This window comes from Melanotaenia boesemani, chromosome 11 (assembly GCF_017639745.1).
Source record: "Melanotaenia boesemani isolate fMelBoe1 chromosome 11, fMelBoe1.pri, whole genome shotgun sequence".
NCBI lineage: Eukaryota > Metazoa > Chordata > Actinopteri > Atheriniformes > Melanotaeniidae > Melanotaenia > Melanotaenia boesemani.
In genome coordinates, this window is record NC_055692.1 from 18,507,661 (window position 1) to 18,535,308 (window position 27,648).

Consider the following 27,648-nt stretch of genomic DNA (forward strand, 5'->3'; position numbering starts at 1 on the left):
AGCCGTGATAGTGTGCATACCCTCCCTTCAATTCTCCCCAACCACCGGGCTCCCCTTCTCCTCTCACAGTCCTTGGCTCCCACACATTTGCTGTGTATTAGCTACGGACAGTAAATTATAGCACCATGGACCTCTGAGCGATTCCATTCCCATCTCTTCACATGTTCCCTCTCTCTCTTCCTTCAGCACCATTATCCAGCTCACCTTCTCTACCTCTGTCTATCTTCCTCGTTTTCTTTCAGTTTGATCTGTTTTCCTCCCTCTGTCTGTCATATTCGTCCTGGTTCTTCGACTCCCTCAACCCTGTCAGATTTCTCTTCCCTGTCTGTCTTTCTCTCACTTCTGTTATACTTCTCATCCTCAGTTCTTCTATTGTGTCACGCTACACAGCGTTCCCTCCCTTATACACATCCCCTCCACTCCCCATTTACTTTCTTACAAGCAGGTCCCTGTTGTCTGGGCTTCACAGGTTTCTCAGCCGCTTCTCTCTCTCTCTCTCTCTCTCTCTCTCTCTCCTGCCCTCCCTCATATCCCTCTCTCAAACCTCTCCTTCGCTCTCCCTCTTTTACCCCTCCTCCTCCTCCCTCTTTCTGGAAACAGATGTTGTTTGTCAGATCTTATCATTACTGGCTAATTAAGAAGACATCTCTTCTCCTTCTGTTGTTGCTTCTCTTTCCTCTCCTCTCTCTCTCAGTGGCATCCATCCCAGATTCATTGTTCTTCTTAGAGAAGGGTTTGGGTTGGGGTTTGATACACACGTTATTAGTAAGCCTGATTAGTGGCTGACTGATTGAAAGGGTATTGGAAAGGTAACATAAGTGTTGTTTTATACTGCAGATGACTTTCTGGTATGTTTGAAATCTTTTCATTTGTTCAGGGTACTACGTGTCTCCATCTGACAGTTATGAGAGTAAATTTTGAATCCTTATCCCTCAGGACTCACCAAGCATGCTGGGAGAGGTCAAGCCACTGATGGGACTTCTATTCCCTGTCCTGGTTGTGAATTCATGTTCTCTAGACTCTGAATATCTATCCATATCCATCTATTTGGCAGAGCGAATGAAGTCCCATGTGACCAAGCTCTATATGCATTCTATACTTTTGGCTTAGCTCTAGAGACTGAAATGGTAATTCATTTGAAATTGTTGAAATGCACATTTAGCAGCAGGCGAGAGGTTATGCAGTAAAACACTTTTTGCACACAAGAGAAGCCTTGCTGAATTGTTGCAGGACCTCAAGTGTACCCTTTCTATCAGCCTGCATTTCCTCTCAGCTCCACTATGCCACAGTGTGGTGGTATGCCTGAAGGTTTTACAGCAGTGCCAAGCTCTATAAATTAGCGCTAGTGGTTAAAATGTTTGGCTTTGTCACAGTTCTCAAGTTTTGAGGCAGGGTGGGTCTGGCCTGAGGTTGTAAGGGTGAAGCCAGCCTGGGAGGCAACAAAGAGGAGGCCAGAAAGGACACAGTCAAACCAATAGGTAGATTTATAAAAACCTGAGCGCTAAATGTCTGTGTAATGCTAAACCTGGAGACAATTTACTTACCTTTATTTATTTTTTTTAACCAATGATCAATGCAAAACAGGGTGTTTGATATTTCCAACATATTGCATCTATTTTAACTGATGTAATCAGAATATCAGTGGGCTTATCTTAACTATTTTTTTTAGAAAGGCGAAAGTCTGAGTATAAACCTGGAATCAGCCTGCCCAAATAAAATACAGTTTAAAATAAGTGTGAATTCAATATTTAATATAAGAAAGTGTCCAAGACCTTGAATATGACCTTACATTTTGTTCTAGTTTTAAGTTGTTTACATTGGAGTACATCTACACAGTTGTGATCCAATAAGGTGAAATGTCTGAGTATTTCTTCCACTTATTTCACTTGCCTGGTTTGGATGCTGACGTTGTTTAAACTCCTCCAGCTCATACAAGATTAGAACTCTGTCAAATTACATCAAGGGAGTGTAGTGACCACCTACTTAGTAGGATTATGATTCAAGTATATGCATCAAGAGAAAATCAAGAAAACAAGCATGTCTAATGTATTTAATACAGATGACTGGACGTATATGTTTATAAAGCTATAATACAAAATAAGAGTAGATGCTAAAGTGAATTTTGTATGACATTTGCTGGTGTGGGGCGAGTAAGCTGTTGCCATAGATATCCCTGTATGTTTTTGGAGGAGGAGGGGAGTAGGCTGGGAGGACCAGTGTGAAAGGTCCTGTGGTGGTATGCGACAGAGGGGGTATCAGTTCGTGGAGAGTTTTCTGTGCCCCATTAGCAGTGTCAGAGGTCATGTGCCCCGGGTGTTAACCCTGGTGACCAGTCTAGCTTCCAGTCTGCCAGGGGACCCTAGTCCAGGGGTATTTATTACCTACCACCACCCCCACCTCCACCCCACCTTCCCACCAACTCAAACAATCACACATACACAACCACCCTGTTCCATCCCCCAAACACAATTCTCCTTGTGGAGGAAAACAAATCACCCCCAGTCAGTCCTCATGTACTAATTGGATGCATATCCATACAGTGATGCATGACGACCCATCTGTAGATCTGTGCCTCGGCATGAAACATTCTTGGGTCAACAATGGTTTATCCAAATCTTCATCCATACCCCTGAGATGCAGCATGTTTTGACTAATTGTATGAATGTTTTATTAAAAATCATTGAACACTCATGTTCACATGACTTTTTGACATTTGTTTTTGAGGCATCCCTTTTGCTAATGTATGGAATTTTGCAAGACTTACTGTGCACACATGGTTGCCTGCCTTTGTGTACCTTTCTGTGGACCCGTGCATGTGTATGTAGTTTGCACAGCCTTTGTGTGACACATGCATACATGTATCTCGGTCTGCTGTATGAGTTAGTGCTCTCTGTGTGTGAGTGTGGCAGAGGAAGGCCCTCAGCATGTCAGTATGTTTTAATGCTTCACATCTGGTTTCCTAATTTTCCTCCCTCCCTGCCCTCCTTCCAGCTCCCCTCCACTGCGATGTCAGGACACTGTTTTGTTTTTTCAGGGTGGCGGCAGGGGGTGATGGAGGGGATGTTTGATGAGTGATGGCCCTGCATACAGGACATCAACATTCTCTCTCTCTTCGTCTGTCTCTGCCTCTTCTCTTCATCTTTCTCTCATTGTGCAGTCTCTTTATATTTCCTATACCCTATATCTATAAGGCATTATAGAGTGGATCAAGAGTAAAATGAATAAAGAAGATGAAGAACAGTTCTCTCTCTTTAGCATCTCCACCTTCTTCTCCTCCCCCTCATTCTTTCCTTTAAAATCTTTCCTTCTTTATTTTTATATTAAATCATCAGTTTATCATCTTTGGTTCACTAAATCAAACTTGGAAACCAAAAGCCAACTTTGGAAAAGAAGGATTTTTGTACTTTTGAGAGAGTTTTCCAGCATTACTTCTGACTAACTTGAACTCTGTATTAAAACATTTTGCATCACATGCTTCAAGAGCTGCTGCTACCAGTAAACCTGCATTTACAATGAGCGCAGAGGGTGATGTGTTTTATGACTATGTGAAAAGGCAGTTTATGTCAACAGTGATTAGTGCTGATGAATGCCTATGAAAATTTTTGTTAAGTCCTGTGCTGCTTAGGTGCTCACTGCATGATTAAGGCCACATGTAAAGCAGAGTAACACTTATGCGTAACAGATGCCCCAATGGACTTAGAAATGTGAAACTGAGCGTCCACTCCAAAGAATGAAACTCTATAAAAATCTTCCAATCCTTCTTTGTTTTCAGTGTCATTACTCTCTGTTTTGTCATTGAACTAGTTTAATAAAGCAAGTTGTCACAAATGGGATGCCCAGCTCATGCTGCAAGGGCCATGTTTAGTCTTGAGAACTCACAAAGGTGCAGACAAAAGGTGTTGGAGGCTTTGAAAGAGATGCAGAAGCAGACAGAAGAGAGAGAGAGAAAAAAAACCTACACTTCCCATGGAGCCATAGTGTAAAATGATCCCAAGGTTTAAGACTCGGCCTATGCTTTGTTTGTGTTTCCTGCTTTAAGTGTGTGGCTGGAAGGTGTTGCAGAGGATGAAACTTGGTTTACAGCCTCACAGTAAGCACACTGCAAAATAGCTTTAAAGTGTTCTGAATTTCAAGCTAGAAAAATTACTACTGTAAAGTTTTGGGTCAAGTTGACAATGTGAGAGGCTTTTTTTCTGTACTAGTTGACGGTGTCTGTAGAAATCTCACAAGTTAACTCATACTTCCCATTAGTTTTATTTGCAGTGTGTGTTAATCACTACAGATTTTTATTTGAAGAGAATCACATGCTTTTTGTAAAAGAGTAATCTGTAAAGTATAGTATTAACACATCAGATTAAAAAAACACATTTACGTCAAAGGAAGTCTTTTTTTTTTTTTTTTTTTTTTTTTAAATAAAACAAGAGATTCTTTGCAATTTCCCAGTATCATGAGGATCACCTCCAATTCTTCACATGTTTTCCTTATCTCTTCCCTGTGCATGGGGAAGTGTGTGGGTGTGCCACTTTATCAAAACAAAAACAAACAACGGCAATATTAAACTTTTGCAACCACAATAGAGAAGGGGATAAAAAACAGAGGGTCCTCGACTTCTTATTAATTATGCAAGATTAGTCTAATTATAATTCAGCAAATGAATGTGTGGCAGAAGGTGCGAGGCGACGGGGCTGGGAGATTTGCATGTTAAGTGGGCAGGGGGAAGCGACTAATGCATGCTAATATATGCGTCAATGTCTCGCTTTAATTTCAGCATTTGCAGCTGTGTGCGTCCGAACTGAGGGGGGTGAAAAGTTGACTCAATGGGTTTTTGGGAGACGGGTGTGGAAAAGTGGGTGTGTCAGTGTTTTAGAGTGTGCATGTATGCATGTATATGTGTTTGTGTGTGTGCATGTGTGCATGAGGCATCTGGTGTCATATAAACAAGGAGTGATGAGCAAAAGTCAACAAACAAGGTCAAGAACCCTCAAATAGTGCACAAAGCCTGAAATGGATGTAGACAACCTCTGAATTAGGGTTGTGAGTTTTGGTACCTCAGGCATCACTTTATTGGAAATTTGTGATGTCAGCCAGTTAAATGAATGATGGTTACTGGTGCAGTGAAGAAGCTGGTGTTACCAAACCACAGCCAAGCCAAGGCAATAAAAACTTAAGATTGTAAAAGACACATGATGCAAGAATCATAGCCCAGCACTTACAGTGTGTGATTCTCAAAAAGGGAATAACATGAAACCAAACACTGGAAGCTCTAAAAACCAGAAACAGTTTCATAACTTCTTTTCCACATATGATGAATTTCACTCCTGATAAACTCATGCTAAGGTGTCCACAAGTCAGACATCAATGAGGAAAGAAATGAAAGGAAGATGTACAAGAGGCACAGATGTGCCCCTTTATATGTTACGCCCCAATCTGAGGTTGGAGGTCTGAGCCCTCAATGGTATTTTGTAATCGCCATCTGCCAACAAAAATATTTATTGTTCTTCTATGAAACAGATCAAATCAAGAAATATTGGACAAGCTGTTGGAAGTGAAAACTGGTTGTAAGCCAGGTTCTGTTCACATGGGAGGAATCTGGAAGAAGTGATGGAAGAATAATGAATAAAAGTTGAGAGAGTGAGGGAAAGATTAGAATTCAATGGGAGGATTCAGGGCCAGTCCGAAGTTCCTCTCCAAACAATCACTCTCCATTAAGATGAGTTATATTTTCAGAGAGCACAGTGTGGGTGGGATTGGAGTGTACCATGTAGCCCAAAAATACTGGCTCCTTTTGCAGCACTTTTCTCTTTGCTGTTTTTGTTTGTTTAGTTGGAAGTGACAGTGATGGAGGAAGTTCTTTGGTTTGTACTTAAGGAGAACTACAAGTAAACTCCATTGAAGTCTAAAGGCAGACTCAACTTAAGTAAAGAATTTCTTTACAAAATGTATTTTAACTGGCCAGAGTAGTCACTGGTCTACTTTGCTTAGAGACACATCCATGTCCTTTGCACACAAACCTATCTCACATGGACATAAAGACAGGGAGCATGTGCTCTGTGGTCAGATTGGTCCGCATTTCAGCTGCTTTTAGGAAGAAAGGACATCTGGCCATATGTGCTTAAGATAAGAAAAACTATCCTGGTTCTTATAAATAAAACGTTAAAAAAGCCAAGCTCTGTGATGGTGTGAAGGTGCATTAGTGCACATGGCATGGGAAACTTATGTGTTGAGCTCTGGTGACACTTAGGCAAAGGTGACATTTTTAGTTAGGTGTATCATTTTCTTTAGTATGGCTACAAAACTATAGCAGTTAGCATACTTAATTGTAAAACAATTTAAAGAGTCATCTAGAAATAGACTGATGTAACAGAATGATAAACATGCCTTGTTTCCAACCTTTAGTGTTTTGCCAACATCAAATTGATTTTTTTTTATATTTGTAAATACAGCCGAATTGTACTTGTGTCTCTCAAATAAAGGTTCAAACAAATTTAAAATATGAATATATGAATATATGTTTTTTTTTCTTTTGCATTTTATAAAACTTCTCAACAGGTGGAGCACCTACTTTATGAATAAGAATAGCTGTTAAATCTGAGAGGTTGTTAGGTGACTGATGAGAGCAAGAAAGAAGAAGTAATAAACATCTGAGTTTCAAATAAAATGTAATTGTTCTGATTTTTTCTTTGCCACTTAATTTTTAGTAAGACAATAGATCACTTACAAGTTTATTTCAACCAAAATGTTTAAGTTGTTTAGATAGAACAATTGCTATTTAATGGAGCTGGCAAGTCACAGGCATATGAAACGTGCCAGCTTTTTGTGTCACATTAGAGGCCATAAACATTAGAAATATTTAAGTTCTCCTCTTTTAAAAATCAAGATGTTAATCATGTTCATAAGGAATTTTTATTTATGTATGACATGCTGTATTATGAGTAAAATCAGCCGTCAGTGCTGTGGCTAAGGATTTTTGCCTTGAATCAGCAGAGCAGACCTACAGTCTCAGAAAGGTGAGGTTCGACAACCCATATGTGTCACATTGAAAATACAGTCCTGACTAGGTGGGGCTTTACAACTAGTTTGAGTGGATTGTGAGGTACTAATGAAATGAGAAGTTATCAAGCTAAGATGAGAAATGAGCAGAAGCTAGAGTTGCTTGGTGTATTTAGCTGTTGTTGCAACGATTGCAGACCTGATATGTTCTGCTTATGGCTGCCATGGCATGAAGACAGACTGTTCAACATACTAATGTTGGTAGGTTTACTAAATTAGGAAGCATTTGCAGACTCACCCCATGAACTATCATGGTTATTCGTATATTGTCCATGGCAAAAACTTTAAAACATACAATTTTGGAGAATGCAGATTATTTTTTAGTACATTAATATTTACTGGGACTTTAAAACTGGTTTATTCTGATTAGTAACCTAGCTTCTTGATTGTGTAAAACTGTCACCTCAACAGTAGCCGGTAACTGAAGCTAAGAGATAAAGTTGCTTGATTAGAAAATGCAATATTTTTGTCTGAAATTTAGTGGTAGAATTATACCATAAAACAGAAATGCACGTAATGACTGAGCAGTCTGTTCCCATAAAAAAGTCTGAGTTATTGCACATCGGATCATAAAATGTGTCATTAGCACGTTCAAAAAGTGCCCAAAGGGAAATCCTAGTTACAGGATGACATCATGTTGGATTGGGATTAACTAGCTGTAATAGAATCACATAACTGAATTGCATTATAAATGTAATCAATTACAATTAACTGTCACTTTACTTAAATTACAGTTATCAAAATACTGGTGAACATAATAGCCCCTAAGCCTTTATTTACTGGAAAACAGAAAACTCACTTGGTTGCTTTGCTTCTTCATCGAGCAGGAAAACCTTTTTGGCACATTGTGAAGCAGCACTAGGCTGCAAAGCAGCAAATTCAAATGCAACACCATTAAGGGTAAAATCGCTTTATGCACTTAACTGGTTCTGTTGTTTGAATTTGTATCTCCCCTCATGTTTAATGACATCATTAAAACACCAAGACCAAACAACCACCAGCTGATGACTACCTCCAGCTTTAATGCCCATTTCTAAATATTTACTTAAAAGTTAATCAAATATAATTAAATTTACAATGTGAAATAATAATTTTTTAATAGTTAATTTATCTATTCACCAAGTACTTGTAACATATTACTTAACTGATGGAACAATTACACAAGTACTCCAAACTTGTACTGTTGTGCACTACTTGAGTAAATGTACTAATGGAATAAAGGACTGGGATTCATAAATACACATATCACAACACTGCTTTATTTCCAGACTCACTTTTTTTATTTAACACAAATAGTCTGCTTAATTTCTCTCTCCATGACATTTGAATGGCTCTCCTCATCCTCACCTGCACCTGCTGTCTGTATTTACCATTATGCCTTTCAGCTTGCCAAGTCTTTCTCCTCCTCGCTGTATTTCAGTGATGGAATGTGCTCTTGTTGCTGCCTTCTCTTTCCCATTGCTGTCTTTTGCCTCTCAGCATGGGGACTTTGGGATTGCGGCAGAGCTGCGTTGCCATGGCAGCTGGCTGTGTTGCCGAACTACGTACACCTGGGATTTGGAGTCTCTCTCTCTTCTTAGTCTCCCTCTCTCCCATCTATTCCACCTTTCTTTCAGGTTTTCTCCAGTGCAGCAGAGGCTCTCAGCACCTCTTTCGCCTTCTGCTTCTCCACAGTCTATCACACTGAAACATAAACTCACATAAACAATGTGACACATAAACTTACAAACAAAAATTCATGTCCATACGTGTGCCTGTATGTGCTTGTATCACTACCTTTATTCTTCCACCTCCTCATTTCACTTTCTCCATGGTTGTCTCTACTTTTTCTATATTCCCTTGTGAGAGTTCAAATACGACACTGCGGGATACCACAGTCCCCTGAGTCTGCTCACATACATCACTGTCTCTGGTTTACTTTGAAACACAACAGAGCTTTCCACTGGACTGTTCTTCAAAATCTCATTACTTGATTTAAAGTGTAATAACATTGACACTAATACTAAACTAAACAGCTGTGATGTCAGTACCGTAATCAGATATGCACACGCATACTCTGGCCAACACACACACACACACACCAACACACACACACACACACAAGAACTGTCTGTGGAAAAAATAATGAATGTCTCCTTTGACTGCTGTTGTGTTGCTGAAAAGCAAATAATCACATACAGGATTCTTTCATGGGATTTCTTAGTAGCTGATTAACAAACATGCATCCTTTTGTTTTGTTTTGCAGGTTTTTCTTGAAGTTTTTCCTGAAATGTAACCAGAATTGTCTGAAGACAGCAGGAAACCCGAGGGATATGAGGAGATTTCAGGTAAAAGTGGAGCACATACGAATGGGTGCTTGTGCATGAGTAGAAAAATAGAAGGTGATAACATGTAGTAAAAAAAAAAAAATAAACAAAACACAAGCTTGATGTTCTTCTGTTCGTGATTAAAATATTTAATCTCTCATCCAGTCTATTTTCTTGTAATGTTTATAACATAAACCCTCACATGGTAAAGCTCTAGAAAAGTTTTCCAAGAGGAGACATAAAAGAGGTAAAAGGTAAAGGTGAAAGTTAGAAATCAATAAGGAGTCAGAGAGATGGAAAGACAAACGAAAAGAGTTTGATATGTGGGAGACACTGTCATGGGGGTGCTGGGGTGCAGGAAATAGGTTGAGGTGTTTCAGGAAGTTGTCAAGAATTGAATGATTGGCTCCAGATGGAGGAGGTCATGCTCCGTGACCCAGGAAGTGGTCACAGGGGACACTCCCGCCTCACTTCCTCTGCCGTCTTTCAGCACCAGCGGTCTCTGTCTGGCATTTTCCTTCTCCTGGCAAACCCGCTGTCCCTTCTCTTTCTTTGTGCTCCCTCCGTCTCCCACCATGTTTGCTTTAACTCCTGTGATGTGACACATGCTGAGAAGTTATGAGCACAGGCGCTCCAAGACTCACCTCTTTGGGTTGAAAGGTGATCAGAGCTGGACAGGAATCTGCTGCTTGATCGATAATTTACAGTTATTTTTCTTTAGGCTTCACTTCCTTTCTGCCACCTATGGAACATATGCTTTTTCTCCTCTTTATTGTACTCCTTAAATTGTGAAGTTACCCCCATGTGTTTATTTAAAAGTATTGAACAGTCCTTCAAAATGTGACTGTAAATATATATTATCAAATATTTATGAAATGCTATTTATCTTAAATGATTAATTCTATCTGACCAAAATTCTCCATCACTTTTCTCCTCATCTGCCTTAGAAATACTCACAAATATCTTAGCATACAAACCTACAAGTATCCTCTCACTAATTTTATAAATGTAACTGTCATCTGCAAAAGGCAGATGCGAGAAGGGACACACACATGCTACAGCCAGAAAATCCCATTAAGACCACTATATATCATCCAGTACTTTAACAACCAGCTAAAATGGGAGATGTGGTCCATATGTTTGGTGTCATTGAAGGATCAGGAAGAGACAAAGATGAGCCCACTGCATGCTATATGAATCAAAAAGTTAGGCTGGAGGCAGAGGAGAGGCCATATGGAGGCCTGATGGAGGAGTGTGAGGGCAGTGTCACCCCCAGAATGCAGAAATACTATGGAAATCCTGGGCATGCCACATTACCTTGTAAGAAATATGACTATCAGCTGTAGCACAAAACAAATTGTTGCACAGGGATTTTGCTTTTGTAACCTGAGATTTTGACTCGCAGCATGCTGTCCAAGTGCTGCATGTACACTCATGTATCTTCTTCCTGGCTCTTGTCCTCTTGTTCAGGTGGTCTTATCTAGCACTGTGAGTGTGGATGGCCACGTCCTAGCGGTGTCTGACAACATGTTCGTCCACAACAACTCTAAACATGGTCGGAGAGCTCGCAGACTGGAGCCAGGAGAGTCCATGGAGAATAGTATGGAATATGGTAAGAAAGTGAAGCTACAACATGATGTACCATTAACCTTTTTTTTTCCATAATATTTTCATCATTCACACTTGGGGAAATAGGGCCTACTTTGGTATTATGAGTTACTGAATGTCTACTGAGGTCAGTAACTGATCTAATTAATGCATCAGCAACAAATTTGTTATCTGAGGTTACTTGTATGCAAGCAGAATAAAAGAATAAAATTGAAGTTATTTAAAGTCAGTCAAATCTCTAAACCAAGAAACACACATCAGTTTTCTAAAAAGATTTTTGTGTTAAAATTAGATAAATAATGCTTGTAGAATGGCTGAAGCATTTCTTCATTTACTTTTGGCAATTTTTGCATTAGTAAAGCATCACATTACTTTTTCCACAAGCATGTCGGCATCCTTATCCCGTAATTTATTTAAAATCTTCTAGTATTGTATATGATATATGATAGCATCGTATTGTGTATGATAGTACTGCATCACATTATTTTTAAGTCATATGACCTCTTGCTCTCCTCTTCAGCTACGCCATGTATCAAAGCCATCAGTCCCAGTGAGGGATGGACCACCGGAGGGGCCATGGTCATAGTCATTGGGGAGAACTTTTTCGACGGGCTGCAGGTGGTGTTTGGAAGCATGTTAGTGTGGAGTGAGGTAAAAGTTGTCTTCAGAACATCTCACTAATGATGGCACATATTGTGAAATGAAAAACACAGCATATGGCTTGTCTCATTATTTGGATGATTTATGATGAGCTTTAACAAATTAATCTTTCCGCAGTATTGTGTTAGCCTAAATATTTACAAGGCATAGGAAGGATAGTTTGTGATACAGTTTCTATGCGTTTTCTTCAGCTGATCACTCCGCACGCTATCCGTGTCCAGACACCACCTCGACACATCCCCGGGGTTGTGGAGGTCACACTGTCTTATAAATCGAAACAATTCTGCAAGGGAGCACCTGGACGTTTTATCTACACAGGTATTAAGATGCATTATTGTGCTCCCTCTGTCATCCATTCTGAGACATTTTAGATTATAATTTATAAAAGAAAGTATAACAGACTATATGTTTTTAATTTTTAGCCCTTAATGAGCCAACTATAGACTATGGGTTTCAACGTCTTCAGAAGGTAATTCCTCGACATCCTGGTGACCCAGAAAAACTAGCAAAGGTGAGAGACTATTAAGTCAAGGACCTTCCCATGCTAATTTTCCAAAGAATTATGGAGGTTATGCTCATGGTTTTGAGATGTTAATGGCATCATCCTTTTTCTTTTTTTGCAGGAGATTCTCTTAAAAAGAGCAGCAGATCTTGTAGAGGCCCTGTATGGAAATCCACACAGCAACCAGGTAAACAGACACATTATTTTGCCCCCAAAACTAAAAAATTGCATATTTATCATCAAAAATGAACTGCATATGGAACATATGCCTACATATGCCTTCAGCAGAGGTTTGCATATTTTGTTGCTCAACGTCAAGCATGCAATACTGCACTGCTGACCTTTTTTTCAAGCAATGCTTAAACTAACACATTGATTTCAAACAGCCACAAAATTTACTGCCATTTTACAACAGTATGAAATAACTGTAGATATTTTAAATGCATTGGAAAGATTTGCAGTTGATATTTCAAGAACCTGTATCAGCCAGAAAGTGTGACACTATGAAGTTGTGCTGTCAGGGACAAAGCTCATTAGGTAAAACAACCTGCCAACACCACATTGTACTTAGTTTGTGTGAGCCAACTGACTGTTTGGCAGCTGATTCTCAGTCCACAGATGAAATGAGAACACTTGAGTGCACCAGGATGAGTCAGAAAATTGTCAGCAGAACTGTATGTAACTTGCACTTAATGGGCTAATTGTATGTAGCTCACACATACTCAGTTTTAGAGATTAATTAGTGCACTTCTGTTTCCTGCCAGGATTAACATCTGTAACATCTTGTTGGCTGATCAAAACTGTGTTATATTTCTGTATCTATGAGACTGACCCATCAGTGTATGTTATCTGCAGGACATGCTGCTGAAACGTGCAGCTGATATTGCTGAAGCACTCTACAGTGTTCCTCGTCCACACAGTCAGCTGCAAGCCCTGCCCAGCTCACCAGCTCATGGCAGCGTCATGGGCCTCGGCTCTTATCCCTCTCAGTTAGGAGTTAGCATTGGAGAGCCAGGACAGAGCAGCCAAGGTAAGTGAATTGAGCCATAAACTAGCTATAAACTGCTATTGTGTTTTTACCACTTATAAAATTCAGAAATAATCCAATATATTCATTTTCCCTCCAGGTTACATTCGTAACTCCAGCAGTTTATCTCCAAGGGGTTACCCATCAGCTTCTACTCCCCAGCAGTCAAGCTACGGAGGCAGCGGGGGAATGACTGGAGGCTATGGAACAGTTCCCATGACAAGCCTGGGGGTTCCTGGATCTCCTGGCTTCAGCAGTGCCTCACCTACAAGCTCTCCCTACAGTAAGACTTTATGTTCTCCATAAATAAATTCCACAATACTAATTCAAATGGTCTGATTTTCAGGGTAAACACTGACTTTGACCTTCTGCTCTACAGTAATGCCCTCCAGCCCCACTATACCAGGAAGCTCAAGCTCCTCATCATCTCTCTTGCCTTTCTCCTCCTTCCCTTCTGCTGCTAAACAGAAGAGTGCTTTTGCTCCCGTCCTCAGGCCCCAAGGCTCTCCCTCCCCTGCCTGTCCTGCCTCAGGGGGGAACAGCTTCAGAGGTAGCCATCCAACTCACTATCTGACCCCGCTGTCTGAACTCACGAATGCAGTCTAACTCCTGTTACTAACAACTCGAAAGCTATGACTGAACGAGACAGAAAAAACTTGCTGGATGTACAATAATGAAAGACCTGACTGATCAGAATCATAGATTTTGTATATGTTTTTCTCTCCAGCGATGACGGGCCTGGTTGTTCCCCCGATGTAGCAAAGCACCCGACCCCAGTCTACCCCAGACCACTGCTTCACTTAGCCCCCTCTTTTGGCACTGGGGAAGGGAGAGGGAGAAGGGAATATTGATAACTAGCAACTTTGTATAACTTCCCTTCATGATCCCACCTGTCACCTCTTAGTCTCTTTTTCATCCAGTTGGATGAATCGGACGGGGTATGAAAATATCCAAAGACCAGCCATCTACTTCAATTGGAGGAGAATACTCCACCTACAACTAGAGATAGACTCCTCCTTAGCAAATGGACTTAACCATATACTGCCATGTGTGTGTATGTAATAAAACGTCTAAAAGGAAACAGAGGAAGGCGCCCTCGAATTTCTTCTCAAGCTTCAAAAGGATCTGTATTGATCTCTGGACTATCACAACAAGCAGTATTCAGTTCTTGCAGCATATATGCAGGCCCTGATCAGACCTAGAGGACGGGCTGTGAGAGCACTGAGTGTTGACAAGTAACAGACAACTCGGATAAAATGTAGCAGCTCTTTTAAGCAGGGTGCTAATTTGTCTGTGTATGGACACCTTAAATGGCATGTGTGTACACTGTCTGTGAGCTAGCGAGAGTTTTTTTGTTTGTTTGATTTTTAGTAGACTTTTTGAAGACAATTTACATTCCAGACAAATAGACCCTTTATTTTTTTTCTGAACTCTATGTTTTTTCAAGAAAAAAATCTTTGTTTCATGGGTTATTACGAAATGAATTCATATATTGATTTATTTAAGAACAAGCAATTTAACTTATTATAGTTAGTTTAGGGAATAATATAAACATGTTTTTTTTAAATAAAGTGGTCCTTTTCCAACTGTTACTGAAATAAAGTTATCTAGACAATTGCCAATTACTTTGATAAATGAACAACAGGAATAGATTTTTCAGTAAAAAAAAAAAAAACGTTTTTTTTTTTTTTTTTTTTAATAAACCATTCCTTGTTGCAGGTTATGGCATAACAAAATGTATATGTTATGCTTACAGTGAAAGAGGGTTATTGTCCTTGTGTAAAGGAAAATGTTAGTTAGCTTTATTCTTTTTAATTTCACTTAAAATGCATGCTTTGTTACACCAATGCCCTGACTTTGTTTCATTCCACATTGCAAGCTTAAACTTGTATGACTAGGTAGAGATTTTTCAGTTTCATTATCAAAGTTTCATTTATCAACGTATCCCAGTACAAGAATATAGTTTCTATGCAGTACAGTAAATGAAAGCACAGCAGCTCAAAAGAAAAGAACCTGGTGCATTAGGTTTTCATTGTCATCCCGCTATACTACTTTTATGGATTTTTGTCACCATTTACACAAACTACATTCTCAGGTTGTGAAATAAAGAACACAAAGAGTAGATGACATTTGCAAATTTGTTTTTAGAGTTTGGTCAATGTTATTTATTTAAAAAAATATTAGCAATTTATTTTCGTTTTTTTAAAGCCATCTTTCTTTAAAAACAATACAAAAATGGTGCAAATGTGATTTGTAAATTTTAAGGTGTAATTATATTTTGTGCTCCAAATAAAAAGAAATAAGAAAAACAATTGAAAAAAGTGGAGAGTTGTTTCAGTTCTTACTCTGCACTTAACTGTAAATTTTGTGCAAAAACACAATTCTACTATATTTCACACGTACTGTATAATGTGATGTTGTCCTGAACATCAAGATTTTCCAGCAAGACTCTACATCTCAAGGTTGTACTGGATCTATTTTTGACTGTGCCCATCACCTGTGTGCTCGTGCAGCTTGTTACACTGTTTTGTATACATAGCTGATGAGCCGCAGCATCTTAATTGTGATGCGAGCGTTAAAGACTGAGTAGAGCATGTCAAGATAAACAACACCCCCCTCCCATCTCTCTCCTCTCCAATAAGCCTGCTTCTCTCTGAGGACCAAGCCTCTGGGGGCCCAAGTGAGAACCACATGAGTCTCCCTCAAACACGGCCTCTTCCTCTTCCTCTCTGTCTCTTTTTCTTTTTTTAAAACTCACACACACGCACATACAGGTATGTACCTCACTACTGCATTGCTTTTCAGTCTTTGTTCAGTACAGCTTCATCTCTTATTTCTTTCTCTACTCTATTTTGCTCCTTTGCAATGGCCCTTCTCTGCTAATGTAATTAGCACTGCTAAAGAAGGGCAGTTAATTACCCACTCTATTTTGATCGGGTAATTAATGTTATGCCAGGAAACAGCAACTGTTTCATTAACATAGCCCTCAAAACAGTGAGGGGGTAGGGTAGCACTGAGTAGATGCAAGTCTGCATGTGTTGTGTGAGTGTTTGTATGAAACATAAATGGGCAAACTGTATTTTGGTAGTGACAGTGAGAGACGTGGACTTCAAACATCAGACACTGTCAGGGATCTGACCTCGACAGCAAGTAACTGTTTCTGTCTGTGTCACCATCAAGTTACACTTGGCACCTGCCTCTTCCTCCTCATCTCTCCTCTTCTGCTTTGATATCCTGTTAATTTGACAAGTTAAAGTCAGCTTTGTTGCCAGCACCTCAGCATTCATCTTGCTGAGTGCTCCTTCTGCCCAGTGGTGCAGGAGCCATATGCTCCTCTTCCACATGACTGTTTTGTTATTGCTGTTGTTGTGAGCGCAGTGGCGCCATTTACCATTTTCTGATCACAGTTTGGATAAAGACAGCATGAGATGCCACCTGCCACCAAGTCATTCCACATCACACATTCACATCAGAGCATCCAGCTGCTGGGTAGATGAGAGCACAACCATGTCATCTTTCATTATTGATACTGATAAAATATGATGAGTTTCTTAAGTTATTTTCTTAAAATAGATGTAGGACAAAATAAATCTTTCCCTTCTTCCCTCTCAAGGGATATGTTTGTGTTTATATACCCAATTAGCCCTCTGGCCACAGCATGGCCATGCATTAGGCTGACATTAGCCTCGGGTGTGTGTGACGATGTGTGTAAAATACAGTGCACCCCTTTCTCATTTGAGGGATAATTTCAGGGGTGTGCGTGCCTTATTAGGCAGACTGATGCAGAACTTGACAGGGGTGGCCCACTGTTTTGTCAAATAGATTGGTAGATTGGCTTCCACACACCCAGTCAGTGTCCTTTGCCTTTGGTCCATCATCAAAACCAGCACTGTCGCCCATTAGACCGATGGACCCTGATTCTTTTATCCAAAATTAATCCCCCTCCCCTTCTTTTCCATTCCCTTGGGTGTCAGCAGAGTGGGGTGGCAGATGGGACAGACACAGAGCTGCCCCATGAGACTACCCCCCAACCAAAACGGCACACTATGCACACACATATACACATGTGCATTCACAAATAGGTGCACACACATACACTCAGACATGTATTTCACAAATGCATAAGAATTGCACACACACAAAAATGCACACACAACACAGCAGCAACTCATAGATCCCCAGCCCAAGCCCCCAGACACAAACCTCATCTGTTCGCTTGCTGCTTTTGTCCAGACCACAGGAGTGAGTTCTGTGAACACAGAGTGACGTCTCTGTAAACAGTCTGTGCCCTGTTTGTAGGAGGGCAACAAAACTGCAGAGAAACAGCTTCATTGGGTGACAAATGTAATTAAAATTACACTTTGAGGGAAAATTACATTAAATAAGTCATTAGAGGTTCTTCGTCCTTCTTCTAAATTACAACAGGCGAGTGTACATGAATTATTTTTTTATTAGAGACTTTTGTCATTTTCTCTGACAAAAGTTGTAGATAACTTAATAAACACTACCGTTCAAATGTTTGGGGTCACTTTGCGATGGGATTCAATTGGGAAGTGACCCCAAACTTTTGAACAGTAGTGTACGCAGAGATTTTTTTTTTAATTGTTTCTGATAATTCATAACTTAGTTTTTTTTGTGCAATGTCCAAACCCAGATATTCAAATCTAATAATCTTTTCTTAGCTATCGGTTAGCTAAGTAAAATGCGCGTGAGCTTGCTGAACTGTTGTACAGAACTGCTCCAGTGTTGTGTGACAGTGGTACAATAGGACATATCTGTTTGTTGGCGGGGAAGCACTTTGCTTAAGGATCCTTCTCCTCCTTTGGGTACAATATTGACAATTAGCTAGATTAGAAGAGTGGAGATGTAATTTTGGCCAAACATACGTATTGGCTGTTTGTGCGCGGGGCTGCGTGAGGTGAGAAGGCCTCGCGCTGGTGATTAATTACAGCCAGTTCGCGTGACAGAGGTGGGAGCTCTCCCAGTGCTGTCTGCAGCCTACATGAAGGGAAACCCAGCCCGGCTAATTGACCCGGCTTCTGTAAGGCCATCCATCAACCGTGGCCCGAGTGGCCCCGTAAGAAACACATTATTCAGAGGTAAGTTAGTTAACCAACTAACGCTCCACCATTCATTACTGATATTAGCTGTGGCCTGTCTGTCTCTGCAAACTATGCGGCACCTCACGAAATGTTCAAATATATAGAGGCTTGATAAACTTTTATTTTTCTTTATGTTTGTGTTTTACTGTCTTTTGGATTGATATTTTTTATAATATAATATATAATATTTAAGTCTTACATTTAAGGCAGCAAGTCCCATATTTAGCAGGAAACACTGCTCTAAATCCTCATTCAACATCACTGCAGTGACTTGTAGGACATCATTGTCACCAAACTTTCTAAACAAGTAACATCATCCTTGATGTTACCCTTAATTCCTTTTTCCAACATGAACTCTTGAGGCAGCTCAAAGTGTAAAAACATGAGGCAATCTAAAAGATTAAATAATAATAGAAAAATATGTGCTAAAAAAATATTAGAAACAGTTATTGTCTACAGATCAGCTGACAGAGCAGTGACTTGTGGAAGATAGGGATGACCAGTCCTGAGGTCTCAGCTCTTCACACCTAGTCAGGGCCCTCCACATGTGCTTTTACTTGACTCCCCAAATGCAACAGCAGGGCCCCCACAGATATCTCACAAGAGAAGAGAAGACATATGGAGACATATAGTAAGGTCAGCTAGCAGTCGGGATGTTTCAAAGTAAGCAAGAGAAATGATTTCTCATCCCCAGAAGATGACTTCTTATGCTGGAGCATTTTCCCAAATATCTGCTCTCCCTCCTCTCAAGCGTTGCAAGCAAAGAATAATTGCTGCTCACATCTAGTTGTCACAGTTGATGCCAGTGATGAAGTTATAGCTCAGCATGTGTGTTTGTTGTGACAAGTGAGAGTGTGGACCATATGTGTGTAGAGCGGGAGCTTTTCATTGCTGCTTTAAATGAAACATTGAGTCCACTCTTATTAAGTCGGGGACTAATAACTTTCTGTTTTTCTATTTTTTTGGCAATTTTAAGATGAAGAGCATTTATCAGCATTTATCTTTACCCACTGATGCTGTGGCTCCAGTATGACACAGCCCCATAGTGCCACCTACCTGTAAGCAAGTAAGGCTTGATTTCAAAATTTTTTTTATTTTATTTTTTTTATTGTTTTTTTTTTTCCAGTTTTGTACAACACAAAGCAACAAAAGTAAAAACCCTCTTATGACTTTGGTTTGTTTAAAGTAATTTTACAAGTGTTTTTCTTTGTATCTGTATGCTAGAGCTTGTGAAAGGTGTAGTCGAGGCATTCAAGTAGCAACAGTGACAACAACCCCACACAAACATTTTCTGTCTTGCTGTATACCAGCCTGCATAAATATGCAGAAGGATATCTAATCAAATAAATCCATTCATTAAGGGAGCTGCTGGTATTTCTGCTTTTGCATTAATTACATAGTCATTACCATATCAATTAGAGAAATCAGAGATCATGTAATTAAGGTTTAACCAAAAGCACCTGCTGCCTCTGAGCTGTGATGTGTGTGTGTGTCTGCTTCATTCCTAATCTAATTTCTGGCCTTTGACAGCACTCCCCCTCATCAATCCTGAGCTGTCGGAATTCAGCTTCTTTTTTTGTTTTGTTTTTGTTTATAGGGGTGGGTGGTGGCCGGGATGTTGGTGTTTGGAGGGGGCGTTGCACGAAATGTTGTCATGGTGATCAAATTGATTGGCAGGGACGCCTGATTAGAAAGGAAGAATAGGAGACAGGTGGGAGGAGGCGGGCTGTACATCTAGAAGAACAGATTGGGACAAAGTGAGGACTAGCTTGGTGTCACGAAGCGAGTCATTGTCTTTTTTTGGAGGAGGCTCTGATTATACTTTGTAAAAGATATCCAGTAATTACGTTAACGTTACACAAAGGGTATTCTTGTATCTGGTTTGGAGGCTTCTGGGTTTTAAAAAAGTATTGCTAGATTTTTGGCTTTAATGTTAATAAACTGAACCAAAGCAGAGAAATATTTCTACTATTTTTTGATAGTGATACACTTCTGCAAACCCCTGAGGCAAGTGTTTTGTGTTTTGTGGCGTTGGTTTGCCACCTGTGAGGAAAAGATGGATGGAGCTGAGGGGAGTTTGGAATAAATTCTTTTAAGGAAGGGGTCCAAGGGGGCTATGTGCAAGGAATATTCGGAAGAAAAATACACACACGTGGAGATATGGGTTTCAAGAGGAGATGAGGAATGACAGGAAGGAGAAGTGAGAGGAAGGGAATTGGACCCAGGGGGACGGGTCTCGAGTGCTGGGGTGACACCAGCCTCCGGCCTCCTCCTCCTCTACACTTCCTGTTCAGTTTCCTCTTTTCTCTTAATTTTTGTTCTATGCCTCCCTCATTCTTACTGACTACTTAGTTTTTCTGCTCACTGGGCCATCCTTGGGTCTGTTCAGGCAAGCTTATTGAATTCAAGAAATGTGTTCAAGATGAAGATGTTGACCCAGTTCATGTTGTTAAAATTTCCTGAAGCATATCTTCATTTTTTTCCCTATATTTCCCATATCTCAATGGAACACAGTTTTATAAAAATCAGGAACCGTTTTAAACAGTTTCTTTATATATTGTATATATTAGCATATTACACCTAATCATCCATGTATCAGTAATATCACTGGCTTCTTTCCATTGTTATTGTTCACATGTGTAAGTACACTTGAAGTTGAGATAAATGTAATTTGAGCCTTAATACAACAAACAAGTATTTTCCATGTGAAGATATAGTTGTGTCTTGATTTTCTCACCAGAATGTACAACCTCTTTTGTCCAGTGCACCTTCAATTTACTTATTGTAAGCTCTCTGTTTTCAAAGTCCTGGATAGCCATGCTTGTGAGATTGTGCACTCAAACTTCCAGCTTTTCCTGGAACTTAAACAGGCTCACTAACGTTAGGGTTTGTTTAGATGTCTTTTTGTATTGCTGCTTGCTCTGAGGGTTCCTTTTATATGCACAGACCTTAAATTCGAACTTAAGGATAGTTTTTATATACTCAAACTGCAGGATCACAAGACTGAGGTTCAAGATTAAGACCGATATTTATCTTTTTTTTACTTTTATAAAAAGTATTTCATGTGTCTCCATAAAATTAATACAAACTTTAATGTATTTAGAAATATTAGAATTCTTTACTTTTATAAATTAACCAAAAATAAATTAATAAATGTATAAATAAAGGGCAGAGGTATTTCTGAGAGTTCAGATTTGGACCTATTACATGCTAGTTATTTAGCAGATCTTCCATTCAGCAGACTATTTAACTTCTCCTGGTAAGCTCTAATATTTCTTGCAAATTCTTTTTATATTAGATTTTTTTTCCATCTTTCCCCTATTCCACCAGTTTTGACTGCCCCCCCCCAAACAGTGTGATGTATTTTTGCATACTCTATACCTTTAATAATTTGTTTACATTTTATATACAAACTTTTATTTGTTTGTCACTCACTATTTTCAAGTATTTAACCAATACATAAGCATATAGCCCACAGAAATTATGCAATGTTTGTCAAATTTTAATTGATGGAGTTTTCTTGAGCCAGATGTGGGCTGATGGTAACCATTTTTATCATAAGGGGGAACAATAAATGACAAATAGGAAACTAATATTAAAGTAATAGACAACAGCTGTGCATGCCTGTGTTTATTATTTTAACACTTTGGTTTTACTCTATCAAAAAACCGATCTTTGTCCACTTTGAATCATGTCACCACAGAGTATTGCTAAATGACACAAAAAGCTAAACAAAAAACAAACAAAATAAACACAAAAACTTTACCTTAGATTATTCCACAGATTTCTGGGACTGCCCTCATGTGGCAGCATATTGCTATCACATGTAGGTGAGCATTGGTGAAGCAGCAACACAGAGCTGTTACAGAACCATGTTGAAAGCTTTGTGATTGTGTGAATGACCAGTAGCAGGAGCATAGACAAATGGCTCCATAATAATAATAACAAAAACAAAAATCAGCCTTTTTGAGTTTTGTCAACTAAAAATGAAACATAAAAATAGAGAATTTATAATCTAATCTAATGTATAAATTAATATGAATTCAAGTTAGAAAAATCTTTCAGTTGAATATTAGATTGCTGTTGTAAATGCACTCAGATAATGTCCTCTATATCGCTCTCGCTCACACATGAATTTGGAGGTTTGCTTTGAAAAACCAGCATAATAAAAGTCAAATAGTCAGATTTTACTCATATTAAATTATATATACTGAAAAAATTTACCTCTTAATAGTACCTTTTGTTTTACTGTGAATTTCTTCTGCACAGGATCTTATAACATGCAGACAGAACATTTTTCTGATGAATAGTACTACCTCAAAACTTTATTTTCAAGTGGATGCATTGCAGTGTTTCCCCAATCATTATATTAGTGGAAACAACACTGCATTGAATTAAGTATTTACCTAATTATTATTATATCATTATGAGGGGTGTAATGGTAAAATCACGGTTCGGTATGTACCTTGGTTTTAAGGTCATGGATCGGTTCTTTTTCGGTACAGCAAGGGAACAAATGCAAAACATAAAACTGCTTAACTTTGGTGTAAACGGGAACATGTTTAATTATGTTTAAAAAGAAACAAAAAAACTGCTTGCATAAAATTCTCCAATAAATATTCTTAAATAAATATTATTATCTGCACATCCATATTATGAGGGAGGGATGTTTCAAAAGAAAAATAAAGATAATTCAGGCAAACTTGTACAAATATTAATTTAATCCACAGTTCAATGTTTTCTTTTAAAAGTAAAACTTTAATTGCATTTATCCTGTAAAAGATAAGTAACATATGAAAACATGCAATGCTATGACATGTTTGCTTGGTAAAACAATTGTTTGAATGAGCACACATTTTCAGTGGAGGCCACAACGTGCCCATGCTTGACTAAAATGATTATTTTCTAATTGTTATCTTGTGAAAACAAGCTAATTTTCTCATTATCCCGAGATAACAAGTTAAGTTTTTTGTCATTTCAAGAGAACTATGTTGTCTTGAAAACTATGTTTTTTTTAAATAACAAGATGATTAAAGTGGGCTTAAAGCCAGTTTTTCTGTGTTATATGTGAAATTCTGTGAATGACTGATGGTAAAACTTAATTATAAGACACATCACAATTTCAGCCTTTGTCATACTTGACAGAAGTTTAGTGGAAGACAGTTTCAAAATCAGATGCACTGTGTCAAAGTTACTTCAATGATGGATTTTCCTCGATCTGATGTCAGCATCTGTTGCCAGACAGCATTGCTGTGCAGCTTATGGTCTAAGATAACTGGCATTTAAAATGTGTGCATGTACAATAACACTTGTCTGCATATTCATCTAAAGGTGTACATAAAAAAAAGAATATTAAATTTTAATATAAAATCATATAAAATTATTTAGTCTATATTTTTTCCATGAGAATATGATTAGTCAAGGAAGTTTATTTGTATAGCACATTTCATGTAAAAGACAAAAGTCATTAAGCTGGTGAAATGCAACTTTCTCAATAATCTTGGAAATAAAAGAGGTTAGAGACAGGTCTATAGTTGTTCATTATAGAGGCATCTAGAGTCCTTTTCTTTAGAAGTGGCTTAATAGCAGTTATCTTTAGTGACTTGGGAAAAATGCCTGATGCCAGTGAGCTGTTAACTATAAGTAGGAGATCACTTTCTACTGAGGTAAAAACTGCTTTTAAAAAGTCAGATGGTATCATGTCCAGAGTGCATGTTGTTGATTTCAAATGCCAAACTGTTTCTTGTAGGATTTTTAAATCAACCATTTTAAATTGTGACATCAGAATTATTTCCAGGTTTTAGACACAGACTAGTTTTCTTGTGTGACTGTGTGGAATTAATATTTTGCCTAATTGTTTTTTTTTTTTTTTTTTTTCGTATTTGGGCTAAAAAGTTGGTGAATTGGTTGCATTTCTCAGTGGAAAGGAGCTCTGGGCTTATCTGTATAGGAGGATTTGCAAGTTTTTCAATCATAGCAAACAGAGTGTGAGAGTTGTTGACGTTCTTGTTAATAATTTCAGATAAATGCAGCTCTCTGGCTGTTACAGTCTGTCCTGCCACTCCTCCAGCACTCCCCTGATTCTCCAGCACTCCCCTGATTCTCCACACCTGTCCCTGATCCCAGCTCTCCAATCCACCCAACCTGGCACACCTGTTCCCCATTGTCTCACTAGCCCTTATATACTCCACCAGTTCAGTCACTCCTTGTCGGACCTTAATCCACTTACCCTGGACTCACGCCCCTGCTAGATTCTTCACCTCTGCATTTGGTAACAGTATGTTTATCTTCAGTATATCTGTTCCTAAATAAACCTGTTAACCTTCCTTGGTATTCCTGGAGTCCTTACGTAACACTGGCCTTACACAGCTCATTGTTATAGTTACACAGGCTTTGTTTGTACAGCTCATAGTGAATTTGAAGTTTATTTTTCCACCACTTCTGCTCAGTTTTCCCGCATTCTCTTTTTAGGCTCGTGGCCACAGTAGTGTTTCTCCATGGTGTTTTCTGTTCGCTCAAGGTGCTCTTGATATTTATTGGTGCAACAGCATCCATTACATTCAAGACTTTCAGACTGAAATGATCCAGAGGTCACCGGAATGAATCTTTAAATAAGGCAGCGTCTCCTCACCCTTTCCTCCTGTTTTGACATTTATTCATAAAACTAAAATGAGGGGGTGCTGTTTCATTAAGAACTGTAGCACTTGTCTTTTAACCATGTTTCTGTCAAAAAAAGAAAATCTAAACTGTGAGAAATGATGAAGTCATTAACTAACAGTGACTTGTTGGACAGAGATCTAACATTAAGTACAGCTAGCTTTATGAAGTTTACACTGGTCTCTGTTGTATTCTGAGTTATACAAGGTATAGTTAACAGATTAGATCGATTCACCCCACAAGCTGACTGTGTTTGATTCCTTATTTTACTAACACAGGAATCCTACTGGGTCCAGGCTTGATCTCAGAACAGCTGTCAGTAGTAGCAAAGCAAGGACCCTGAACGCATCATGGCACGTTATCTTTGTTGTGAATTCTGCTGCTGCTCTGTGAACCTCCTGCACATCCTCACATGCCCTGCTCTGCCAGGACAGATGATCTAAGAGGAAGGGGAGGAGGGGGAGCCCTGTATTTCTTAGTAGATGGTGGTCATTGGGGTTCAGACCAGGATAGAGACATCCTTTGAAGACCTTGGGCGATGTGGAGAAGAGGGTCTGGTGAGGGGGGAGAGCTGGGAGGTGATCGCTTCTCTGCTGTGTCCTTCGCTCTTATCTGTACACTCATGTTTGGGTTTGCCATCCCAACAGCATGACGCAAGTGTGCACCAAGTAATCTGCACCCAGTTAGATTTGGATGCACACCATCGGGTCTGAATCGCTCCTTACAGTTCCAAAAGATATTGAAGTTATCAATGAACGTTATCCCATGGGTGATACATGCGTTTGATAACCATGTGTTCAGGCCAAAAAGTCTACTGAAAAATTCAATTCCTTTACCTGCTGTAGGAATGGGTCCTGACATGTAAACATGGTGTGCTCCAAACTGACCCAGTCTCTCAACAGCAGAGAAAAGTCTTTCTTCAGGATCTCAGAGCCAGTTTTCCTCCTCAGAATATCAAAAGACCCTGTGTGGACAATAATCTTCATACCTTATGGACGTGAAGACAGAATTGTCGGCAAGATCTCTATCAGTTCCCTGACTGATGCATCAGAAAAAGTTAGATTTTCTGTCTTTGCCTTTCGCACATGCTGTTATGGAGTCCCCAATCTATTTCTTTTTGTGTCAGGCGTCATAGCTTTTCTAGTCCTCCTGTTTGTGAAATTTTGGCCTCTTCTCATGGTTTGGTTAGCCCTTGACTGAGTTTTAGGGCAATTTCTCAAGTTTTTATTGATCCTTGCAAGGCATTCATAATCATTCATTTTATTAGGCGTCAGCATATCATATTTATTATGCAGTGAGACTTCAGGTGGTGGAGTGAGTGCTGGAGCTTTACACTTTCTGCTAGATTTACCTCTGCGATGAACAACTTTAGACCAGGTTTTGGCTGGGGTTGATGACTTTGGTCTGGCACCAGCACTGTTCCAGTAGGAGAAATCAGCCTGACTGTCAGCTTTGGGATCTTCCCCAGCTATCCCAGTGTCATTTGAACACATCCAAGGAAGTGTATCAGCCAAGTCTGCTGTGGGAGGCTCCATATCTGACATGACCTCAGGTATGAAGATAGATTTAGTCCATTTTGCACAGAAGATGCAAAAGAGTCAACAAATTCCTCATTCACATGAATGCCTTGCAGTGTTTCAATCCTTTTATCAAGCTGTGTTATCCTCAGAAAGTAATTAATAAAGTTATAACTTTTTTAACTTTTTTTTTTTTAACAGACAAAAGAAACACTAAACATTTTATATGATTTTATATATTTAAAAAGTCACAACTCGCTGCGCAGTGGTATGGTGGGTAATACTGGCCTCACTGCAAGGTGATTGATTTCACCTGAAACTTTGCTGGATGATGGGGGATTTATAAAAGAATGAAGTCAAAAAGCTGAGTTAAATGTTCCTGTCTGTATAATAAGATATAGACTAAAAATAATAATGCAAGTAGTGAGTAAGAGCCAGAAATTCATTGCATTTTTCCTAGAATGCCAAAAAAGGAAAATAAGATAGAGAAAGTAAGCTTGTCAAATGACCAGCTTTTGTATTTGAGTAAACTTGTTTTATTATCATAACTTCATAGGACCTTGTGTGAGATGTTAACGTGTGTGTTCATGTTTTCTCTCATCAACTCTCACATAAAATGCCTACACCACTCATGGGACTCTGATGACATTTTTGACCTCTAACCAAGCTGTTCTGTAAATAAACATGAAACCTCCTACATTCATGCTGTACAAATACTGACACAGAGTGAAATCAGCAACTGTTAAACAGAGTATCTCTACAAGGTGTGTGGTTTATTCAAATAGTACCCTGATGTCCCTGCTATAATCATTTTGGGAACCAATGCAAATAAGGCTTAACATTTTGATGTGTACAAAGTGCATTAGTTTAGTGGTTTTATAAAGTAACCCATAATTCAACTGATCATTAATATGTTCTGTAGATCAGCATTTTTCTATCGTTGCCCTGAGGACCTACTGTATTGTACAATTTTTTTCTGTGTTTCAAAACACCTCTGTCAAATAAATATTTTATTGATGGACTTCTGCAGTTTGACTTGATGAGCTTCAGAGTTGATCCTTCATTTGAATCACATATGTTGGAACAGGGAAATATAAACTGTGCAGGGTGGTACACTGGTTTGTGTTGTTATATAAAATAACTAGAAGCACTCAGAGATCATAGACCTCCACAAAGCTGTTGGCAATGGCATAATTACAAAATTATCCCTATCTCTTTT

General features: G+C 39.1%; 1 protein-coding gene across 4 annotated transcripts in view; it reads left to right on the forward strand.

The window, feature by feature from the left end:
• The window catches only part of ebf2 (EBF transcription factor 2), a 30,438-nt gene extending 15,029 nt beyond the window's left edge, over positions 1–15,409 (forward strand). For 2 of the 4 annotated variants that reach the window (XM_041998323.1, XM_041998324.1), the window contains exons 7-16: positions 9,296–9,377; positions 10,827–10,968; positions 11,485–11,615; positions 11,816–11,942; positions 12,047–12,135; positions 12,248–12,313; positions 12,982–13,156; positions 13,254–13,436; positions 13,533–13,703; positions 13,881–15,409. In XM_041998323.1, the coding sequence (XP_041854257.1) occupies positions 9,296–9,377; positions 10,827–10,968; positions 11,485–11,615; positions 11,816–11,942; positions 12,047–12,135; positions 12,248–12,313; positions 12,982–13,156; positions 13,254–13,436; positions 13,533–13,703; positions 13,881–13,912 (1,198 nt within the window). In that variant the 3' untranslated portion in view covers positions 13,913–15,409. Of the gene's footprint in view, positions 1–9,295; positions 9,378–10,826; positions 10,969–11,484; positions 11,616–11,815; positions 11,943–12,046; positions 12,136–12,247; positions 12,314–12,981; positions 13,157–13,253; positions 13,437–13,532 lie in introns of all 4 variants that reach the window. The other 2 variants (XM_041998321.1, XM_041998322.1) reach the window with 1 other exon arrangement.
• The last annotated feature ends 12,239 nt before the right edge of the window (positions 15,410–27,648 follow it).